Genomic DNA, 21,315 nt, shown 5'->3' on the forward strand with positions numbered 1-21,315 from the left:
AAGATTTAATTCAAACAATTGAATTTTTTATTCTTTCTATTTATCTAACTAAAAAAGAAGATAAATAAATTAAGTAACTGTACAATGGAATTAAGCATAAAAAGATAGAAAATTCTAAATAAATATAGCTATGATAAGTTACAACTCTTTTACAATAATTATTTTAATCCTCTCAAACTTAATAAATAACTAATTAACAAAATATATCCAATATATACTTTTTAAGGGGAAAAAAATAATCTCAAAATGAAAATAGTTCTACAGAACTTAGAGTGTGTCATTATTATTGCCTAAATAAATTTTTAGTTTGAAATAAATAAAATGAGAATGATTGCATAAACACATTTTTGAAATATGACGATGGAGTTAAAACTTTTACATCTATCAATTTATATAAATTATGTGATGTTTAATTTAGTGTGCAAAATCCATTTCTAACTTTATATTTTATTTTAAACCAATTATTATTAGTCTTACAAATAGCTAATAAAAAAACAGAGGATATTCTAATCATACAATCAAACGTCAGTTATACTCAATCCGTATAGATAAATTAAATTTGTATAATTATACAATCACTCAAAAAATTTAATAAATTAACTTTACAGTATCATTTAAAATAACATATTTCTAATCATCATTATTCAAAGTTTTCAATCCATGTCAATCATAAATAACTTCAAACGATTTTGCAAAATCCAATTAAAAGTCCACTTATAATATGATACAAATAATATTAAACAATGGTTACATATATGTTACGTCATTCTTTATATTTCTGATGCACTCATAATTTCATATGTCACATATGTCAGATATCATTTTTTTGTATTATTATTTTCTTTCATATATAAACAAATTATATGTACACCTTATTTTATTCCCTTTAGTTGTGTTCTGTCATAGCGATAATTTGTTCATTTCTTTTTATTAAATGGCCATCTTTACATAAAAGATATATTTTAATACACATGTAATATTAATTAAATAAGCTTAAATAAATAAATAAAAGCACTAAATCTTTACGCGTGAAAGAAACTTTTTATGATTTAATTTTTCAATATCAATTAATCTTGTAATATGTGTAAGAGCTAAAATTAAATAATAAATATATCAGAGAATATTTTAACTATTTAATATTATGACAATCAAAAATTAATTATCATACAAGATGGAACCTTAATAAATAGCACTAGCAATGGTAGTATACTCAATCCACATAAATAATGGTATGGTTACACTACTAAAAAATATTAATAAATTATAAAAAGGTACTTATAGTACGTTATTTTGATTGGCTAAACAAAAGTTTTAGTTTTTGAATTCAATAGAAAAAATAACTATATGCTGGTGTCTAAAAATATGATTAAATCTATCAATGATATAATCTAACATTTGCGAACTCCATTTTAACCTTATATTTTAATAATATGTGATACTTTCATGGTGACCTAAAACATACAAAATGATTTAATTTAAAATAATGATAGAATTTTAAATCTAATGATTATGTCAAAATATATAAGAATTTTAACCAAACACCAACAATACAAATCAAATTTATCAACTTTAAAATAGACATTATATACTAAATTTATCAAACACTAACAGTACATACCCATAAATAATAGAAATAATATGCTAAATAGTTCAAATTTTATCAGGAAACTTTATGCACGATATTCTCTCACTAATTTTATAATTTTCACAAAATAGAACTTTTTCAAGTGATTAAAACTTATTTTTTTGGCATGTTCGTTTATTTCATTAATTAGTAACAAAATACATAAAAAAATAATTATTTATTATTATGTTACTAAAATTGTAGTGATGTTTTAATTAATAATTAATTATAGTGGAAGTGATGTATTAATTATAAATAATATGATTTACAAAATATATAATTATTATTTCAAAAAAAATTTAATAACTTATTTACAACACATATAATTATATATATTTTGATCCACCAACAAATATAAATACATACAAAGGGAATATAATTTGATAAATCAACAGAGAATTTTATCCCTCCAAAAAATATCTTAAGTTACCTCCAAATATAAATAAAAACATACATTAATTTTCGAAACATAGCTCTCGTTTTCTCTCTCTATCTCTACAATACAAAACAAAACACTAAAAAATAAATTCAAAGACATGTAAAAGTCCTTTCAATTTAGACTTTATTTTCACTAATTGACCTTGTTTCATACATATAAAAGGTTAATTCAAACGGTTGAATTTTTTATTATCTCTATTTAATTAAATAAAAGAGAAGATAAATAAACCAAAAAACTATTAAAAAGTTATAATCCAATAAAATGATTTTTCTAATCTCCTCAAGCTTAATAAATAACCAAACAACAAAACGTACCCAATACATTTTAATTAAATGAAAGGAAGCAAATAATCTCAAAATGAAAGGAGTCCGACAATACTGATAGGACATCACTATTATTGCCTAAATAAAGTTCTTAATTTAAAATAAATAAAGTGAAAATGACCATAAAAATAAATTTTTCAAATATGATGGAGTTATATTTTTTAAATCTATCAATTATATAAATTAAGCAAGACATTTAATTCATGGGTGATTAGTCTTTCAGCTAGTCAACAAAAACAAATCCAATTTCAAAAGAAAGAAAAAAAGAGGATATTTTAACCACACATCGAATGTCAATTATATACTCAATCCGTGTGGATAAATTAAATTGTTATAATTATACTATTACTCAAAAATATTAATAAACTATACAAACTTCATGCTATCGTTTAAAGAACATATGAACATTAAAAAATGATCAATCTTCGAAGTTTTTTCACATCAGTCATAAATAACTTCAAAAATTCAATGAAAAGTCCGTACATATACAAATAAGATTAAATGATTCACATATCGGATGTCATTCTTTTTGTTTCTAATGCACTCATAGTATGATACAAATAAGTTGAAACAATTATCACATATATCAAATGCCATTTTGTTTTGTATTATTATTTTCTTTCATATATCAATAAATTATTTGTACGTCTTATTTTATTCCATCTTGTTGTCTACAATCATAGAAACAAGTATTAATCAATTTGTTCATTTATTTATGTGCAAAATGACATCTTTTTTGTAGAAAAATATATTTTATGCACATGTAATTAATTAATTAAGCTTAAACAATTAAATAAAAGCACTATAACTTTGCACGTGAAAGAAAATTTAAATATTTAGTGAACTTTTTATTTTTTAATATTTTGATATCAGTTAATCTTGTAATAAGAGTAAGATTAATTAAATAATAAAAATATCAAAAGATATTTTAACCACTGACAATCAATAGTTAATTACAATTCAGGATGGAACCTTAATAAAGAGCATTAACAACAATAACATACTCGATTTAAATTTGGCTTAAAGTACGCCATCAAGACCTAAATAAAGTTATTGATTTTGAATTTAATAAAACAGACAAATATATGCTACTGTCTAAAAGTAAAATGAGAATGATCATACTTTCAAACATGATTAATTCTACAATTATATAATTTAGCCAAGATATTTAATTTAAGGAGCGAACTCCGTTTTAATCCTACATTTTATTAAAATACGATGCTTCCATGGTGACCTAAAACATATGAAATTGTCTAATTTAAATTAAATTTAACAATTATATCAAAATAAAAAACTAATGGTAACCTTAGAGCCCAAGTAAGACTGATGCAATAGTTTAAGATTTAAGATTTGACTCTTTAATTTCAATAACTATAAGTTAATTGTGGACAACACACCACCAATTTAATCAAATATGATCCTAGTATTAAATACCACTAGTGAAGAGGTCATGCTTTTTGTTAAACAAACCAAATCAAGTCCAAAAGAGTATTTTTAATTTTTGGATAATCGAAGCATGTACCTTAAGCACCATGAGGGTTGCTTCCAAAGTACCAATCTAAGGTCCCTCCATTGATGGCGCCTTTAAAACATTTGGTTTAAACAAAAATAAACCTAAATTGTTGTGGAGAAAGGAAAGGCTACCAAGTAACATAGAAATGAACAGCAACGCAACAAACCCAAATATGACTACCATTTGTTTATTATTTCTTATCAAGCAAAAAAAGTCACCTCTGTACCTTACGTTTTTCTTTTTATGTCTATTCTGGACCCTGATCCAATTTACCCATCTTAACAACTATGCAACTCAAACGTCCCTCTTAAAAAAATGACTTTAACGTTTTTTATTTGTACATGGTTCTTCACCTTTGTTCCCTATTGTGAGAGCAACCAACACATCGAGAAAATAAAGTATATAATCTAATCAAATGAGCATTGTAATCATAACAATCATTGAGGAACTACTACTCAAGATAAGTCAAGATAAGTATAAAAAATAGCCAAAATCTTGCCACAAATAAAACATGCTAACCTTGAATCCACCATTTGGTGCCAATACATTTCCACGAAAAGCTTCAATTCCTGTTTGGTTACATTTAAATCACTGATCTGCACCAATAAAAAAAAGGGATTGACCCCCTTCACACAAGTTTCAACAATATGGCTCTAAAACTAACGCATAGCATTAAGCAAAAGCCATAACACATCGTACTAGAACAACAAAGTATATGCAAATGGAAACAAATTAAATATAACCAAACCTTCCGTCAACCAAATAAACCAAATATTGCATTCACAGCATATGCTAATATGTTTTTCTAATTTCATGATGGTGATAGAGTGTTGTAGTGGTGATATTGATAGTAAGGTGCTCTTCAAGTATTGGTCAGACAATGGAGGATACATTTCAGAGAAACTGGACATCAACTTGGTTTATGTTTGAGTTGCTTACTTCAAATACAAAATGTTATAGCATAAAACAGAACTCTGAATAATAAAAAATAATATCATGCCCAAAAAGAAATACTCACCATGAGACAACGGTTTACACTATATAGTAACAAAGTTAATCTAAGTGGAGTATATGCAACAATATATCGCACATCTCCACAACTTGAGATTTGCAACAAAAATCAACAATGACTTCCTCCCCCCCCAAAAAAAAAATAAATTATTGCTATTTCCTTGAATCTCACCCAAATCCCTAATGCCTATAATGATTTCCAAATGCAAAGATCTCCTAAACACTTAAATCACACACCAATTTCCTCTATAATTTGCTTTTTCTTCCATAAAAAAGAGATGATTCTGAACGTGTAAACATAAAAAATCAATCTTTCCTCCCCACCTTATTTCTATGATATCAAGCAAGGAGAAGTACCACACAACTACTTCCTTTAGGTTGAACTAAAGGAGTCCACAGAATAAGTATCATTCGTCCCCTTAAAAAGCAACTACTATTCCCCTTTCATCTTCCCCTTATTGATCTAAATAAAGCAGTAAATTTCTGTACTTACATCTTACTTTTTATTAAACATTTTATCAAACAGATACCAACTCGGAGGCCACATTTAGCTCATGCTATGTGATTGGGGAAAGAATAGGTGCAATAATATGGATATATTCTACCACAAGCAATTAAGTAAAACTAGAAGTCCACATAATCAAAGTGAAGACAAAAAGCGACTCTCTTGGAATACTAGTGGACGAGAGATCAAGCGGTATGCGAGAGAGAGAGACAGAGAGAGATAAGTAAGCGAGAACATACTTTGTCAGCTTTAATGTTGCATCTTCTCTCTTCATTTTTCTCTTTAGATTTCAAATCATCAGATGGATTAGGCTGTCATCAGATGGATTAGGTTGTCATCAGATGGATTAGGTTGGTCTTAGCAACTGCAACTCAACAACGTAGTCCTATCATTGTACAAACAGCATGATGCTTACAAAGATGTTCTAGAATTGGCTGCAAAAAGAGAAATGAGAAGTACACAAGATCCAAAGACTAATTTTTATGCCCATCCTCACATGCCAAGCACAAAGAGGTCATGTATTTATAACATGACACCCGAACAACTTACCACAAAAGATCGCAACACATCAAATGTATGGTATGAGCTAGTAGCTGCCTCCACATCTCGTACAAGAATCTTCTTCATCTTCACTTCCTTGACTACAATAAGTCAATAAAAGGTGCCGTTAAATTAATCATATCCTTTAGTGGTTTAAAGCTTTAAAAGACAAGTCCTTGATTGCTCAACACTCAAAAGAGTTAATATTCAAAAAGTATGCCCAAGAAAACAACAATTTAGGACACACGATGCAAAACAGCGGCAGGACTAAGCATTACATTGCATGGTACTGTCCAACAGCCACATTCCTAGAATTCGGCAGGACTAAGCATTACATTGCATGGTACTGTCCAACAGCCACATACCTAGAATTTCTTATGGACTCTTGACTAAGCATACCTGCATGTTTCTATTTTCTAATGATCAATGGAAAATTTTATAAAATGTTAATCCAAATAACTCCCATCAAATCATCATTTTTCTAGGCATCTTATATGTCTAAATACAACAACAATGGGAAAAGTTTTTGTATTTTCTGTTTATCCGCATGATTTTTCCCCCCAAACGGACCATCACTAGTGCGACAAGTATTACATGATTTTGACAACATAAAGTTCGTGCTACGCTGACTCCTCTTCTAGTGTACTAATAGGAGGTGGTGTTCCTGAATCTAATAAAGCAACAGAATCAAATTGTGGGTGATGCATCACCCACAATTAACAAAACACCCATCATTGTTTAGACTAGTTTCTAAAATTCAGTCAATGGCTAGCAAACACTTAGTCTATATAACAGATGGTGATGCATCTCATAATATTATACGACATCAACGTGCTTTCCAAATATCAAAGGTGAAAATTAGACTCCAAACAAATTAACCTGACACCAACCATTTGTTCAGAGATCCAACAAGCAACACTGAGCTTTGCATCCATCCTTGCAGTGCAATGCTATGTCCACTTGCCTCTTAACCTATTGTGGAAATCAACAATTAACATGGCTTAGTTGAAGAAGGCAAATTAGTCTCAGTTCTGTCAGAGATCAATATCCATTCTTGCTTTGCTTTGAGAAACAAACTGCTTAAAACGCTTCTGGTCTGTCAATTGAACATCTTGAAGAACACGATTGACCTACAGTTGATAATTTGAACAACCGAATCAATCAATCTTCAGCTGCTTCTGATAAATTTGAAAAGGAAAGGAACAGTTGAGGACCAAAGCATGTTGTCCCATTGAGCTTGACAGTTGGTTTCATTAGAAAATGACAACCTACCATTTAATTCAATAAGACCAAAACTAGAACACAAGGCAACAGAACAAAACGAGACACATAGGGTACCAAGCCCTGACCAGCATAAGATGTTAACTCATCAGTTGTCCCCTTTCTTAAACCTTCCAATATATAGAGAAGTGAACCACGCTTAAAAAGAACATGAACAAAAGGAATGAATATAAATATTCACACATGTACCTGTAAAAAAACTACCAACACCCTTTTCAGTTAAGCCATGACCCAAACCTTCGGTCATGGCTTAGTCACAATAGACTATACAAACTATTTATGTAAAAGAATTGGTTTGCATGTACCACCACTTTTCAACCTACCTATGCAGTATTCTACAACATACTTCAAAGAAATCTTACACAAATTCATTCAAACATCACGATAACAAAGTTATAACCCTCCACCAACTTGAAAAGATACAATGGTGAGGTTCGAAATTCGTATGTAATTAAATTACAAAAAAAAAAATACCAGAATTACCAGGGTAAATAAATCTTCAACACGTCCTGACATAGCTTTGCCTCACCCTCGAACAATTATATGGCTGCAGGGCTCCTCCTTCCCTCGAACTGATGGTGTGAAAGAATATAGTGATATCCCACCAGCTTTTCCTTAATTGGTTCAGTTGTACAAAATCCAAATCTTTAGTACCCATCTCCAGCAATGACTGGCTGTTGACACCGCATGCCATATCAAATTTAACGTTTGATTTGATGATGAGAGTTACCATGAAACTAGTAAAGCCAACAGAAAACAAAACCAATTATCTTCAGTATATCACATGAGTTCCATTTCTTGAAAACTAAATTTTCATTGCAAGACTGGTAACAACCTGAAGTTTCAACAATTATACTCCAAGAGTATAGTCCAATACTAAACTGAGGCTGGAGGAGCCCACTTCAACCCCCCGCAACCAACAAGAACATCGCCCAGACCACTCTCCAGCAGGATTTTTCTCACAGGAGAAGCAGGGGTTCCCAACATTAAATGGTCAAGAAAACCCAGGGATTGCTCAATCTCCAAATATAGAGGTGCTTCAGAGAGAAATTCTAACTGGTCTGGAGAACAGTTTCTCAGAGCCAACTCTGGATTCCTCAGCAGCTGAATTTGCTTTAAACATATCAAGATATTCTGCATGGGAAAGCATAGTTAATGTAAGGCAACACAAGCTTCAAATTAAGAGCTAATTGCATAATCCAGAGGAACATCTTCCTCTTCACTACTTCCATGACCCTACAAATTTCGCGAATTGAATCATGGATTCTTTTACTAATCAATAAAATATTAAATTTGCTAGCACAACTTCATCATTAAGATGCACCTACTATACTTCTTCCAGAAATGCACATTCACGTACAAAACTATCAATAAGTTTTAAAATTCAAACTGAATCAATAAGTTACCCTTAAACTCAGTAATCCATCGAAACATACCACATATATTCGCTTGATTTCTCAATAACGGTGCTCAAACAGTTTGTCCCGCTTGGGATCCTTCGCTTTATTCTCTTGCAGCGGCTGCTTCGAAGAAGCCACTGTAAGAGTCAGAAGCAGTAGCTAAGACACTGGCGGCTGCTAGGCTTCCGAAGATGGGCAAGAAGCTGATGGGCCAAACCCACTTGCCTTACTTGAGGTGGCCTCTGTGAGAAGGCTTTTCCACGAAACTATTGTCGTCTCACCAGGCCACACGCAGTTCCACCATTAACCAAAGACGACCACATGAGGACATTGGTCTCGACCCCGAACCCGAATTGGCTCTGTCGTCTTTTGCCATTAATTCAGAGTTTTTTGTCAATCTTTCATCTACAAAGGTTATTGAAGATTTACTATGTAATTCAGCAAAAAGTCGGCCAATCCAATATTTGCATATGTAAATATGTATTTGTCAAGGATGACTAGTTTCTTATATTAAGTGATCATGTATGAGTTTGTTGTGCAACTTTAATCATTTGCATCTAAACTTAGAAAACCCAAAAAAGGGAAAGGCATCAAGGAAAAATGCGGACCAAGTATACATCATTAACATACTCTTAAGTTACAGCACAAGATTTCTCAAATAATAACCACAAGAGCTACATGCATGCAATATTCAAGTTGAGAGACTAATGCATCAATGCAAGAAAATATAATGCGGCCTCCCCAACCTATCTAACAATGAAAAAACATAGCTTTCCGATCATAAAAGTTCTACGCAAAAGGTTATCTCTCCGTTGCCTTAATAAAAATATATTTACGCATTGCATTCACGTTTTCCTCGCTTTAAAACTAAAGCATAGCATTCAACAAAAGCCATAAGACATCATTCCAGAATAGCAAAGTATATGCAAATGGGAATGAGTAAAATATAACCAAAGCTTCTGTCAGCCAAAATAACCAAATATTTGCATTCACAGTATATGCTAATGATTTTTTAAATTTCATGATGGTGATTGATTGTTGTAGTGGTGATGATGATGGCGATAGTGAGGTGCTCTTCAAAGTGTCAGTGTTGGACAATGGAGGATAAATCTCAGAGAAACCAGACATCAAATTGGTTTAAATTCGAGTTGCTTACTTCAGATACAAAATGTTACAGCACAACACAAACTCTGAATAAAAATACAATATCATGCCAAAACAGAAATATTCACTACGAGACAAGGTTTACACTGTGTGGTACCAGAGTTACTCTAAGTGGAGTATATGCAGCAATATATCGCACAACTTCTCCACAGCCTGAATTTCGCAACAAAAGTCCACGATGACTTCCTCCCCCCCCCCCCCCCCAAAAGTCTTATTTGTTACTATTTCCTTTGAATCTCACCAAACCCCTAATGCCTGTAACAATTTCCAAATGTACAGATCTCTTAAACACTTAAATCACACACCAGTTTCCTCTATGATTTCTTTTCCATATTGTCAATGTCTAAAAAACCTCGGGATCTGGATACATGATCCATTCTGAAACTAGTTAAAGTATAAGAAAAACTTATTGCAAAACATAGTACATCCCCTTGTTTCCTTAGAGAGGAGAATAGGAAGGAATGCAAAATTAATGTATAGGGAACCCTCCAAAGCCATTTTTCCCATCCTGTCTAGGAGCAAAAGCAGTCACCCCCTTAATTTGCATTTTTCATAAAAAAGAAGGAAGATATTGAATGTGTAAACATAAAAAATCAATCTTTCCTCCCTGCCTTATTTCTATAGTATCAAATAAGGAGTACCACACAACTACTTCCTTTAGGTTGAACTAAACAAGTCCACCAAATAAGTATCATACATCCCCTTGGAAAGCAACTACACCTTCCCCTTTCATCTTCCCCTTATTGATCCAACCAAATAAGTAAATTTCTGTACAACATCTTACTTTTCGTGAAACATAAAACCAACTTGGAGGCCACATTTAACTCACACTGTGTGATGGGGAAAAGAATAATTGTAATAATATGGATATATTCTGCCACAAGCAATAAAGTAAAACTAGAAGTCCACATAATTAAGGTGAAGACAACAAGGGACTGTTCAGCAATACTAGTGGACAAGAGATCAAGCAGTATGCAAGAGAGAGAGGGAGATGAGAACATACTTTCACAGTCTTAATTTGCATCTTCCCTCTTCATTTTTCTCTTTAGATTTCAAATCATGAGATGGATTAGGTTGTCATCAAACAAAAGTAAGCACATGAGTCTTAGCAAGTGCAAGTCAACAACACAATTCTATCATTCTACATACAGCAAGATGATTACAAAGATGTCCTAGAATGGGCTGCAAAAAGAGAAATGACAAGCACACAAGATAGATCAGAAGACTAATTTTTATGCCCATCCTCACACACCAAGCACAAAGAGGTCATGTATTTATAACATGACACCCAAACAACTTACCACAAAAAGTCTGCTATTAATTGCCTCCGCATGTCGTACAAGAATCTTCGTAATCTTGAGTTCGTGCACTATAACAAGACAATAAAAGGGGCCATTAGGAAACAAGACAATGAAAGGTGCCGTTAAGAGGAACTAATCGTATTTTTTGGTTATTCTTTGGTGGTTTAATGCTTTAAAAGACACTTGACTACTCAACTGTCAAAATAGTTATAATATTGAAAAAGTATAGCCAAGGAAAGAGCAATTTTAGGATTCCCAATGAAAAACAGCAACAATTTACTTTTTCTGAACAATTGACAATATTTAACTTGACAAGCATTTACAAGTGGTAGTAACTTCAGAACTAACCCAACCAAATGTAAAAGAAAATTAGACATAATTGGTCCAAAAGTGCTTTTTCAGCCAAAACCAAGTGTGAACATACCTATTATCGGAGGCGCATCAGATATTGATAGCTTTCCAAAATCAAGCGGCGGGGACTTTTAATGGAATCTCGTGAATTTCCAACCCCGATATACTCAAAAGTATCCAACATTTTAAATCTTCATCTTTATAAGAAGACACTGAAAATCGGAACAAAAAACATTGGTACTTACAAAAGGCATTGATGGCAAACTGAAAGCTTTTTGTTTAACCCAAAAAATAACTAGGTGTGTCCATGCTCAGCGCACCCAACGACCTCTCGGCCATGAAGGTGATTTGAATCAATTTTCAAGGTTCAGTTTATGAGTTACAGAAGCCAACGCAGATGGCAGAGGCCATGAACTCTCCATGCTGTCAATTGAAAGATTTTCACATATGCACTCTAAGAAATAGCACAATCGGTTTTCACATATCATTCTTTAACATATGACATAAGCACATTTCCAGTTCCGTTGATAAAGACGACCACAATAGTTTCAACATTTTTACAATTACTCTTTCGGCAGCGAGCGAATTTAAGCAGTTAAGATTAACTCCACCCTCAGCATTTTGGATGAGAAAAATATTGATAACCTGACACCCATATGGACAAGAAGAAGAGTAAAGTAGTATGTGATACCTAAAGACTTCTCTTGATCCCATTAGTGAAATAATTATTAGTAACACAAATAATGAGGCACATGATGGACAACATTAAGTATAAGACATGCTATCTGTGAACTTTAGACTAAATTCCACCCAGCACAATAACACAAGAGCTGAATTTGACCCCCTATAACTTACCTTACGCTCCTTCCCATGAAATTGGGGTAACTTAACATCGACAATCCATGCAATAAGATCCTTCCCAATCACTCGAAAAAGTGCATGCATAGGAGCATTAAAATATATGTTATCAGATTCCACACACAAAAACCATTCTTGCCCTCAAGCATGTCTTGATCCAAATACAAGAATTATCCAAGTAGCAATTCTCAAATTTCCTTTCATATCACTCAAGTATATCCCCTACACTAATATGACTTAATAGTTAAAGAAGAGATAGCAATTTGAGAACAAGCACTTGTAGCACAACATTCAACACGTAGGTATCCCTTTGACTTCATCAAAACCAAATGAAACAAGTCTCAACACTCTCACAAGGGTTCTCACAACGATGTCATTGTAATCACTCATAACATAAGGTGTTTAAGAATTCGGGTTTCACTCAAGTCAATACATAGAATGCCATTACCATAGGCTTGCTTGTGAATCAAATCTCCACCACGAACGAAATGCAAATTAATGCATGAATCAAAGGGTCTTTCAATGGGTTGTAATGGGGCTGAGGACAAGGTGTGGCAAAAGACAGGTCGAACTTTGGCTTATGAATTCAAAGGCACGATGCCAACCTAGTTGCTTATCCTTCCAAGCTCATTTTCGTTCGACTTAATTCAAGTGCTTTGAACAGTCAAAACTCGTGAAATTTTTACATTTCTTGCATCTCCTGCATCTTTCCTCTTTTTTTTCTTTTTTTTTTCCCTTCTTTTTTCCTCCGTTTCACCATTTTTCTTCTCTTTTTTTTTCTTTCCTCCATCTTTTTTCTAATCTTTTCTTTTTTCTCCTTTTTTTTCCTCTGTTTCATCATTTTTCTTCTCTTTTTTTCCCATTTTCTCCTTTTTTTTTCTTTTCCTTCTTTTTTTTCCTCTCTATTTCATTACTTTTCTTCCCTTTTGTTTTTTTTCAATTTCTCTTTCCATTTTTTTTCCTTTCCCTTAGGGCTAACGATGCATCCATGTATGCAGCTTGAATACATTAACTCACTTCCATGTCAACTTAAAAGCAACCAAGCCAACACCATGCCCTTGAATGGGTTCAATATCACTTCAGGAAATAACCAAAAAGGGGATAGTCAAGCTTATAACGTGGTTTAACCAAGAAAAGAAAAGCAAAGGCTCAAATGAGTTTTTCTATGGGTGAATTCAAGGTAGGCTCTGTTCAAGTCAATGGGTTTTTCCTAAGTGCCCTTATCACTTTCATACACCAATCTAACAAGAATGTGGTCTCAAAATGTATTACACAAGCAAGTTCTAGAACGGACAGACTATGTTTGACGCCCTCAATCAAAATAAATATAGAAGCACTATTGAAATGGAAGTGCTTTGGCCCAAAAGCTCACACAAAGGGTTTTTGTGTTGATTCTTGAACATCGTTAATTTGATGCAGTCAATGGAACATAGTTAACACAATTTCCTTTTTTTTTTAGGTTTTTTTAATATGCCACAAGCGTCCGTTTCTCTTACTTATCTCGACTTAAACCAAAATTCCTATTAATCTAAGGGATATCACAAGATGACAATCTGAAAATTCAGCAACTACCACAAGATAATTCACATATTTTTCTCAAGACACACTAACTTCATTAACAAGTTGGTGGTCAATAGAACTTTTCAGCCACCAAACAAAAAATTTCACATTCCACACATTAATACGAATTTCAACTTGACTACAACATGACAATAAAAGGGGACATTATGAGAAATTACTCGTATCCTTTGGTGGTCTAAAGCTTTAAAAGACAAATCCTTGACTGCTCAACACTACACTCAAAAGAGTTATAATATAGAAAAACTATGGCCAAGAAAACAGCATTTTAGGACTCACAATGCAAGACAGCAGTAATTTACTTTGACTGACCATTGCATTGCATGGTACAGTCCAACACCCGCATACCTAGAATCTCTAATGGACTCTTTAAGGCAAAATTGTTGTAGGTAATACTGTTCAGCCTTCCACCCTCTCCCTTGTGCTTGCAATTGGCAAGATCTCACAAGAGAAAGCCCACAAAATAGAAGTAGTAAAGCAATATATACTTTTATTTCATTGTAATTACAGCACAAGAAAATTAATTTGATGTACTAATTGTTTTTTTTCCTATCTCCATTTCAAAGTTTCGCACATGAAAGACTTGAGGTTGGTCTTAAAATGGATTGGACACTACATCCATGCATAAACAGATGCCAAGAAACATAATGGATTCATCTCCACCAGGTTTCTATAATCAAGTGAAAGAGTGCACTCTAACTTCCCACGATTAACAAAACACCCATCATGGTTCATAGTCGAGTTTCTAAAATTCAGCAAATGGCCAGCAAAGGCTTGGTCATATAACAAATGGTGATGCATCTCATAATATTATACACATCAACATGCTTTCCAAATATCAAAGGTGAAAATAAGACTCCAAACAAATCAACCTGACACCACCCATTTGTTCAGAGATCCGGCCAGCAACATTGAGCTTTACATCCATCCTTGCAGCTGCAATGCTATGTCCCTGCCTCTTAATCGATTCTGGAAATCAACAATTAACATGACTTAGTTGAAGAAGGCAAATTAGTCTCAGTTCTGCTGGAGATCAATATATACCTCCATTCTTGCCTCACTTTGAGAAACAAACTGCTTAAAACACTTCTGGTCAGTCAATTGAACATCTTGAAGAACATGGTTGACCTACAGTTGACAATTTCAACAACCGAATCAATCAATCTCCAGTTGTTTCTAAGAAATTTAATAAGAAAATCGACAGTTGAGGACCAAAGCATGTTTCCCATCGAGCTATGACAGTTGGTTTCATTAGAGAATAACACAACCTACCATTCAATTCAATAAGACCAAAACTAGAACACAAAGCAACAGTACAAAACGAGAACATATAGAGAACCAAACCCTGACAAGCATAAGATGTTAACTTATCAGTTTGTCCCCTTTCTTAAACCTTCTAATATATAGAGAAGTGCACTGTGCTTAAAAAGGGCATGAACAAAAGGAATGAATATAAATATGCACACAAGTACCTGTAAAAAAAGTGACTAGTATTCCCCCAAGTAGATATTAGGTATACATAAACATGAGAGATGCACAAGAAATACACCAAACTAAATGAACGGAAATATATATAAAGTTATAAACACAAGTACATTGCATGGAATGAGAGAAGGAACTCCAATAGGTACCTTGGATCATGGCTTAGTCACAGTAAACTACACAAACTATTTATGTAAAAATTCTGGCTTATAAGTATCAACACTTTTCAACCTACCAACACACTTTTCAACTACGCCATGACCCAGTATACCTTGGATCATGGCTTAGTCACATTAGACTATACAAACTATTTATGTAAAAAGATTGGCTTGCAAGTATCATCACTTTCCACCTACCTAGACATAGTTCAAAGGAATCTTACACAAATTCAATTAAACATCATGGTAACAATGTTATAGCCCTCCATCAACTTGAAGAATGACAATGGTGGGGTTCAAAATTAGCATGTAATTAAATTACAAAGAAAAAATACCAGAATTACCAGGTAAATAAATCTTCAACACGTTCAGACATAGCTTTGCCTCGAACATAATATGGCTGCAGGGCTCCTCCTTCCCTCGAACTGATGGTGTTAAAGGATATACTGATATCCCACCAGCTTTTCTTCCAATTAATTGGTTCAGTTTTACAAAATCCAAATCTTAGTACCCATCTCCAGCAATGACTAGCTGTTGACACAACATATCATATCAATTTAATGTTAGATTTGATGATGAGAGTTACCATGAAACTACTAAAACTGTGAAGGCCCTTAAAACCATCAGAAATTGAAGCTGGTTCTTGAATTAGAAGATAAAGAGGGACGAAAATTGGATTTGGACAGGTCAAGGGGACCAAACATCATAAAAGAAAAAGTGGCTTCCATTAAAACTTCATGTAATAGAATTCATCATTCACAAAAAGAACTAGCATGGTTCTGAAAATTAATTGTTACAAGTCATAAGAAAAGCGGAAATCTATGCTCACCAGATGCATACGAGATTATTTGCCTTTTCAATGGTGAAATATAATGAGCCCCTTGGAATGCAGCAGCACGCGGTACTTTGAGTGGTCTGAAATCAACGGAATATGCCTTCTGAAGCCATCCAGAATTGCCATCATTGTCAAGTTTGCAGGTCTCCTGTCTGATTTATATCCTCTTAACAATGACACCTAAGCAACCATGGAACACTCATGATTTAGATAAATGTTCATGTCTTACAAATTGTCACATCTTAAGAGCTGGAATAACAAAGGAAGATTACGGGAAAATTATACAGACATGTACCCTCAGGTTTGGGTATTACGGATTAAACGAAAAAAAGAAAAAAAAAAGAGGGAAAGGCCTATGAAGCATGATAATAAAGATCTATGAAGCACTTTATTCTCCACAACACACCTAAATGAAAACCACAAACCAGATAATCTGTGAACATTACAGGTTTCATCACAGAGGGAGACAGCTGAAGAATTGTGCTTACCCTAGTATTTCTTTGTTAATGTCTCTGGCATTGTACCTTGTATATCCAAAACCAGTGTAATCCCAAACCTAGAAGAAGACATTCATCAAATTCGGATGTAAACTGTTCCAACAATCCTTAGCAACGTTTTTCTAATTTTAAGTAGAAGAAAATTACTGACCATATGATATTATAATAGAGCAAGTTAAACACATTAGGATTGTCAAAGCAAAAATTAAATGAAAGAAGCACTAGAAAGCAAGATAAAGATGACATGTAAGATGGAGGGAGAAAGTATTTGCAAGCAAGGAAGTGAGAGCAAACTTAGGACATCAACAGAGAGTATTCCAGTATTCCTTCTTTATCTATCAATATATGAACAATGAGAAAATATTGGGCCAAGAAGGATTGTTCAAACAGCAGTAACATTTCGCAATACCATAATTTGAGGCCTCCTTCTCGCTCTGTCTCTCCCCCCTGCTTTTCTTGGTTTTCTTTACTCTATTCTTTTGGGTGAGAAATGAACACAAGAAAAAAGAAATGAAGGTGAGAGGGTTTCACCATGTGAGTGTCGGTGGGGTTTGATGATGGGGAGAAAACGGTGGTTTAAGGGTTTTTACCAGCGGGGTTTTCCTTTCTTGGATTTGTACCCACATCCGCAGCTGCTTCTCCCGCGGGTGCTGCCGTACCATCACATTCGAACCTTTGAGTCGGCCATACCACCATGAACTTCACCTGCTTTCTTTAACTTTTTTCCTCGAAGAAGTGAACAGAGGAGAAGGGAAATAGTTTGATGGTGGGGTAGGGTGAGGGTATTTTGGCGGTGGGAGGACGGAACTGCGGCGTCTCTCCTTCGCCGGCTTTGGCTTTCTTGGAGGGAGAAACTGAGGGGTATTGTTTGAGGTGTGACGGCCTTCCTCGTACCTGCAATATCACCCACTTGCCTCATCTGCTTCTCCACATTCAGCAACATGTCAATTTTCGCTTCCAAATCTCCGCCTCCATATTCCTACAAAATTAAACCAAAACATTCGATAAATCACAGCACGAGATATAAAATGGGTAAGCCAACAATAGCGTATAAGCTAATTGGAAATCAGGAACGCGCATTTGCTTACCATTTCGATCGAATAGATACGACCAATTGGGGAAATTTTCGTGCAATCGATGAAAAACAAAACCCTAGAGAGAGAGAGAGAGAGGAGAGAGTTGTGAATATGTTTTACCATGCGACCATCTTACCTCTAATAAACCTTTTACGAAAATTATAAAATTTTTATTATACATTTTGACCCCTAAATTATGTTTATTATAACAAAAGTCCCCGTAAAAAAATAATTTAGTTTTGACAAAACAAAAACACCCCTTTAACTTATTTTTATATTTTTTGTTTCACTTCCTAAGTATATTTAATTAAAAAATCTCTCTCAAAACTACTTTTAGTAATTTTAAAATTTTCACTCAAATTTTTATTTAAACAACAATATTCAAAATGTATAGCTTTATATAAACTATATAATACATAAAAAAAAGTTTATAAGTTCAATATGAAAATATGTTTTACAAAGAAAATTATTTACAAGATCAATTTAATTTTATAAAAAAGTATCTTATATAACTTATAATTTTTATATTAAATTACATGCATAAATATTTAAAATATAACAGTCTGAATTATATAGCCACATACTATAAGAACCTTGTCCAAGATACAATAATACTTTATGATAGACTTAAGAAATATCCATCATCACTCATAACTTATATATTTTTATATTAAATTACATGCACAAATATTTAAAATATAGCATATCATCACTCATAAAATAATAAAATATTATATATTAATTATATCAACAAATTAGCATATTTTATAGTACGTATACATAAATGTTTAAAATAATTTTTTAGATGATGTTGACAATTCCTCTAGAAAAAAACTTCACTATATATAACAATACAAAATAAAAATTATGTAAATCTTTTAGAAATTATATAAAATAAATGAATTGAAAATTTATAGAGTTTATTCAAATTTCATACTAATTACAAAAGTTATAAATTTTGGATAATATTTATTTTAAATAAAAAATTATAATAATTGAGATTACGTTTTTTTGTGATGACTATAATAAATATATTTTAGAGGGTGCAAACAATAAGGGTATTTTTGTTATAAAGCTTTTGGTCCATATTATGAGGGAGTTTGTTATATTTTATAGTTTAAAGGGGTATATATGACGATTTTATGTATACTTTAGGGATGGAAAGTGCATTTGACCCAAAATTTTATTTTATTTTATTTGAGATTTTCAATTGAGGATGTTTACAATCAAAACTAGTATAGTAAGTTCCTTTTACTAAATTTTTTTTATATTTATACATTTGGTTGTTTTTGTTATAAATGTTATTAACTCAAGTTTTTATATATATATTTTATTTTGTTGTGAAAATATGGCATAGCAAAATAATATTGCTATTGTTATTTATTTTAGAGGTCAATGGATTTATTCATATGATTGTGTGAGTTATGATCACTCTTTAGTCATATTTATGAAAATATATTATAGTACTACGTTTGTTGAACTAGAGTCGATTTTGTATGAAAAACTTGGTCTTAATGTTTGATACAAAGTTATGTGAGATAACATATATTGTATGGGATAGTTACCCCTCCCATTCTTAAGGTTTGGTGTAACTAAACGTAAATTTTATGTAATTTAAAAAAATTAAATCTAGTAATCCTAAAGTTTGTTATGTTACTCAAAGTTCACAGAATTTACTAATATGAATAAAAAAATGAATGAAAATCCATTATTACCCCCAATTTACTTATTATTGACTTATTGCAGGTCAAACAAATCTTTTTATAGCCAAACTACCCTGCATCTTCACATGTTAATGCATGTAAGGAAGTATATTTTCTAGTTTAGTCAGAAAGTATTATTTTATTTGAAATAAGTCAATAATAAGTCAATTGAGCATAAATATGAATTGTCATCCTTTTTTTAAAAAAATATTAGCAATCTTTATGAATTTTAAGTGACAAATGGGTAAATTTATTAGACGAAAGTAAACCTCATGAGTACTAAATGTAAATTTCCAAACCACAGGAGATCTACGTGTAATTATATCAAATCTCAAGGAAAGACAGGTAATTATTTGGGCCAAATTGCATAAAACCCCCATGTAATTTAAAAACTCAGCAAAAGTCTCCCTTTTGATTTGAAAATAGGCAAAAAACCCCTATGTCTATTTTTTTTGGATAAATGTAAGTTTCATTAATAAAATAATAGTACAGTACAACATGGTGGTTATTAGCTGGTGTCTCCCCCGACAGGCCAAGGGATACGCCAAAGTCTAAATAAGCTCGTGTACTGACTAAACTAGGTAAAGTAATGCTATGTATCCGCTGCCTGATGTCCTCAATAATTACTACTGCCATGGTGCTGGGTGTCCTTTCGGTTTGCTCGAATCGTCTCAAATTCCTCTTCTTCCAAATGTGGTAAACACATGATGCTAATAGCGCTCGGTAAGACATGTTAATAGTGTGCTTACCCCTCCATTTCCAGGACGCCCATGTAATATCCGTCCTCCAGTCTCTATTGGGCCACGAGAATCGTACTATTTTTCGAATTTCTATGAGACACTGTCGACTAAATCTACATTGAAAAAATAAGTGGCCACGTGTCTCCGTTGCTCCCTCGCTGCATAGAATACACGGGCCAAGGTGGGCTAGCCATGGTTTATCCGTCGTAGCCAACTTGCCAAGAATAGCAAGCCATAGGATGAATAAGTGACGTGGAACCTTGAGGGATCCCGAAAGTAGTGAGGACCAGTCTACTTTCTGTCCAGGTGGATCAAAAAGCCTGTAAAGAGCGTGAACTGTAGGAAGCCCATGATTGAACCTCCAAATAATGCGGTCCTCCCCTCCATGGATAGTGGGCAGTACATGTGTGATTTTCAAACACTCAAAATCTGTGATAGAGGGCCAATGTTACTCTCCTCCACTAATCACCAGACTAAGTTTAGTTGACTCCTCTAATCCAAGTAACCTCGGTCCACGTGGGAATCTGTCACTAAGGGGTCCCAGATGATGTCATGGGTCCTGCCACAAGTAGAATCTCCTCACATCTCCTATTTGATAATCCACCATAAATCGGAGGAAGATCCGTAAACGGAGGATTTTTCGCCATACCCATGATCCTCCATGCTCTCTAATCGTTCAGATGGAAGTATCTCGTAAACGACCCTAGTAGAGCCACTCAACCCATATCAAGGTCCTATCGCACCTGATGATATCACATACTTTCTTAGCCATTAATGCACGATTCTAGATAGTAATATCCTTGAATCCTAGGCCTCCCTCATCCTTCTACCGACACAGGTCTTTCCACGCAACCTTGGTATAACCACTGGTTGATATCCCTTTCCACAAGAAAATTCGCAGCCTCTTCTCAATTTCGTTTGTAACTTTCTTTGGCA

At 33.2% G+C, this 21,315-nt stretch overlaps 1 protein-coding gene across 9 annotated transcripts; it reads right to left on the reverse strand.

Moving 5' to 3' along the window:
- Positions 1-1,984: 1,984 nt before the first annotated feature.
- LOC105179720 (uncharacterized) lies at positions 1,985-18,046 on the reverse strand. Of its 9 annotated transcripts, XM_088883167.1 has the most exons (19): positions 17,949-18,046; positions 17,451-17,839; positions 17,270-17,336; positions 16,852-16,919; positions 16,358-16,543; positions 15,873-16,059; positions 14,933-15,016; positions 14,761-14,857; positions 11,526-11,664; positions 11,102-11,169; positions 8,673-9,041; positions 8,072-8,370; positions 7,720-7,973; positions 7,033-7,085; positions 6,846-6,927; positions 5,965-6,056; positions 5,655-5,726; positions 4,419-4,495; positions 1,985-3,968 (listed from the first exon to the last, which is right to left on the reverse strand). In XM_088883167.1, the coding sequence occupies exons 16-19, from the start codon at positions 6,040-6,042 to the stop codon at positions 3,881-3,883; spliced, it is 315 nt and encodes a 104-aa protein (XP_088739293.1). In that variant the 5' UTR covers positions 6,043-6,056; positions 6,846-6,927; positions 7,033-7,085; positions 7,720-7,973; positions 8,072-8,370; positions 8,673-9,041; positions 11,102-11,169; positions 11,526-11,664; positions 14,761-14,857; positions 14,933-15,016; positions 15,873-16,059; positions 16,358-16,543; positions 16,852-16,919; positions 17,270-17,336; positions 17,451-17,839; positions 17,949-18,046; the 3' UTR covers positions 1,985-3,880. The 9 variants fall into 9 exon arrangements, 4 of the variants coding, with proteins under 4 accessions (XP_088739293.1, XP_088739292.1, XP_088739296.1 ...); XM_088883166.1 differs by lacking the exon at positions 7,033-7,085; XM_088883170.1 differs by having other exon boundaries at positions 4,419-4,468; positions 6,846-7,085.
- Positions 18,047-21,315: the final 3,269 nt, after the last annotated feature.

Source organism: Sesamum indicum, linkage group LG8 (genome assembly GCF_026168435.1).
Source record: "Sesamum indicum cultivar Baizhima isolate 11 linkage group LG8, ASM2616843v1, whole genome shotgun sequence".
Lineage (NCBI taxonomy): Eukaryota > Viridiplantae > Streptophyta > Magnoliopsida > Lamiales > Pedaliaceae > Sesamum > Sesamum indicum.

Coding starts and splice junctions, on each gene's coding strand:
- LOC105179720 (XM_088883166.1), bottom strand. CDS start 6,042: ATGAAGAAGATTCTTGTACGAGATGTGGAGGCAGCTACTAGCTCATAC. Junction 5,727..5,964: donor ATGTGTTGCGATCTTTTGTG/GTAAGTTGTTCG, acceptor ATCTGATGACAG/CCTAATCCATCTGATGATTT. Junction 3,969..4,418: donor CACCAAATGGTGGATTCAAG/GTTAGCATGTTT, acceptor AATGTTTTAAAG/GCGCCATCAATGGAGGGACC.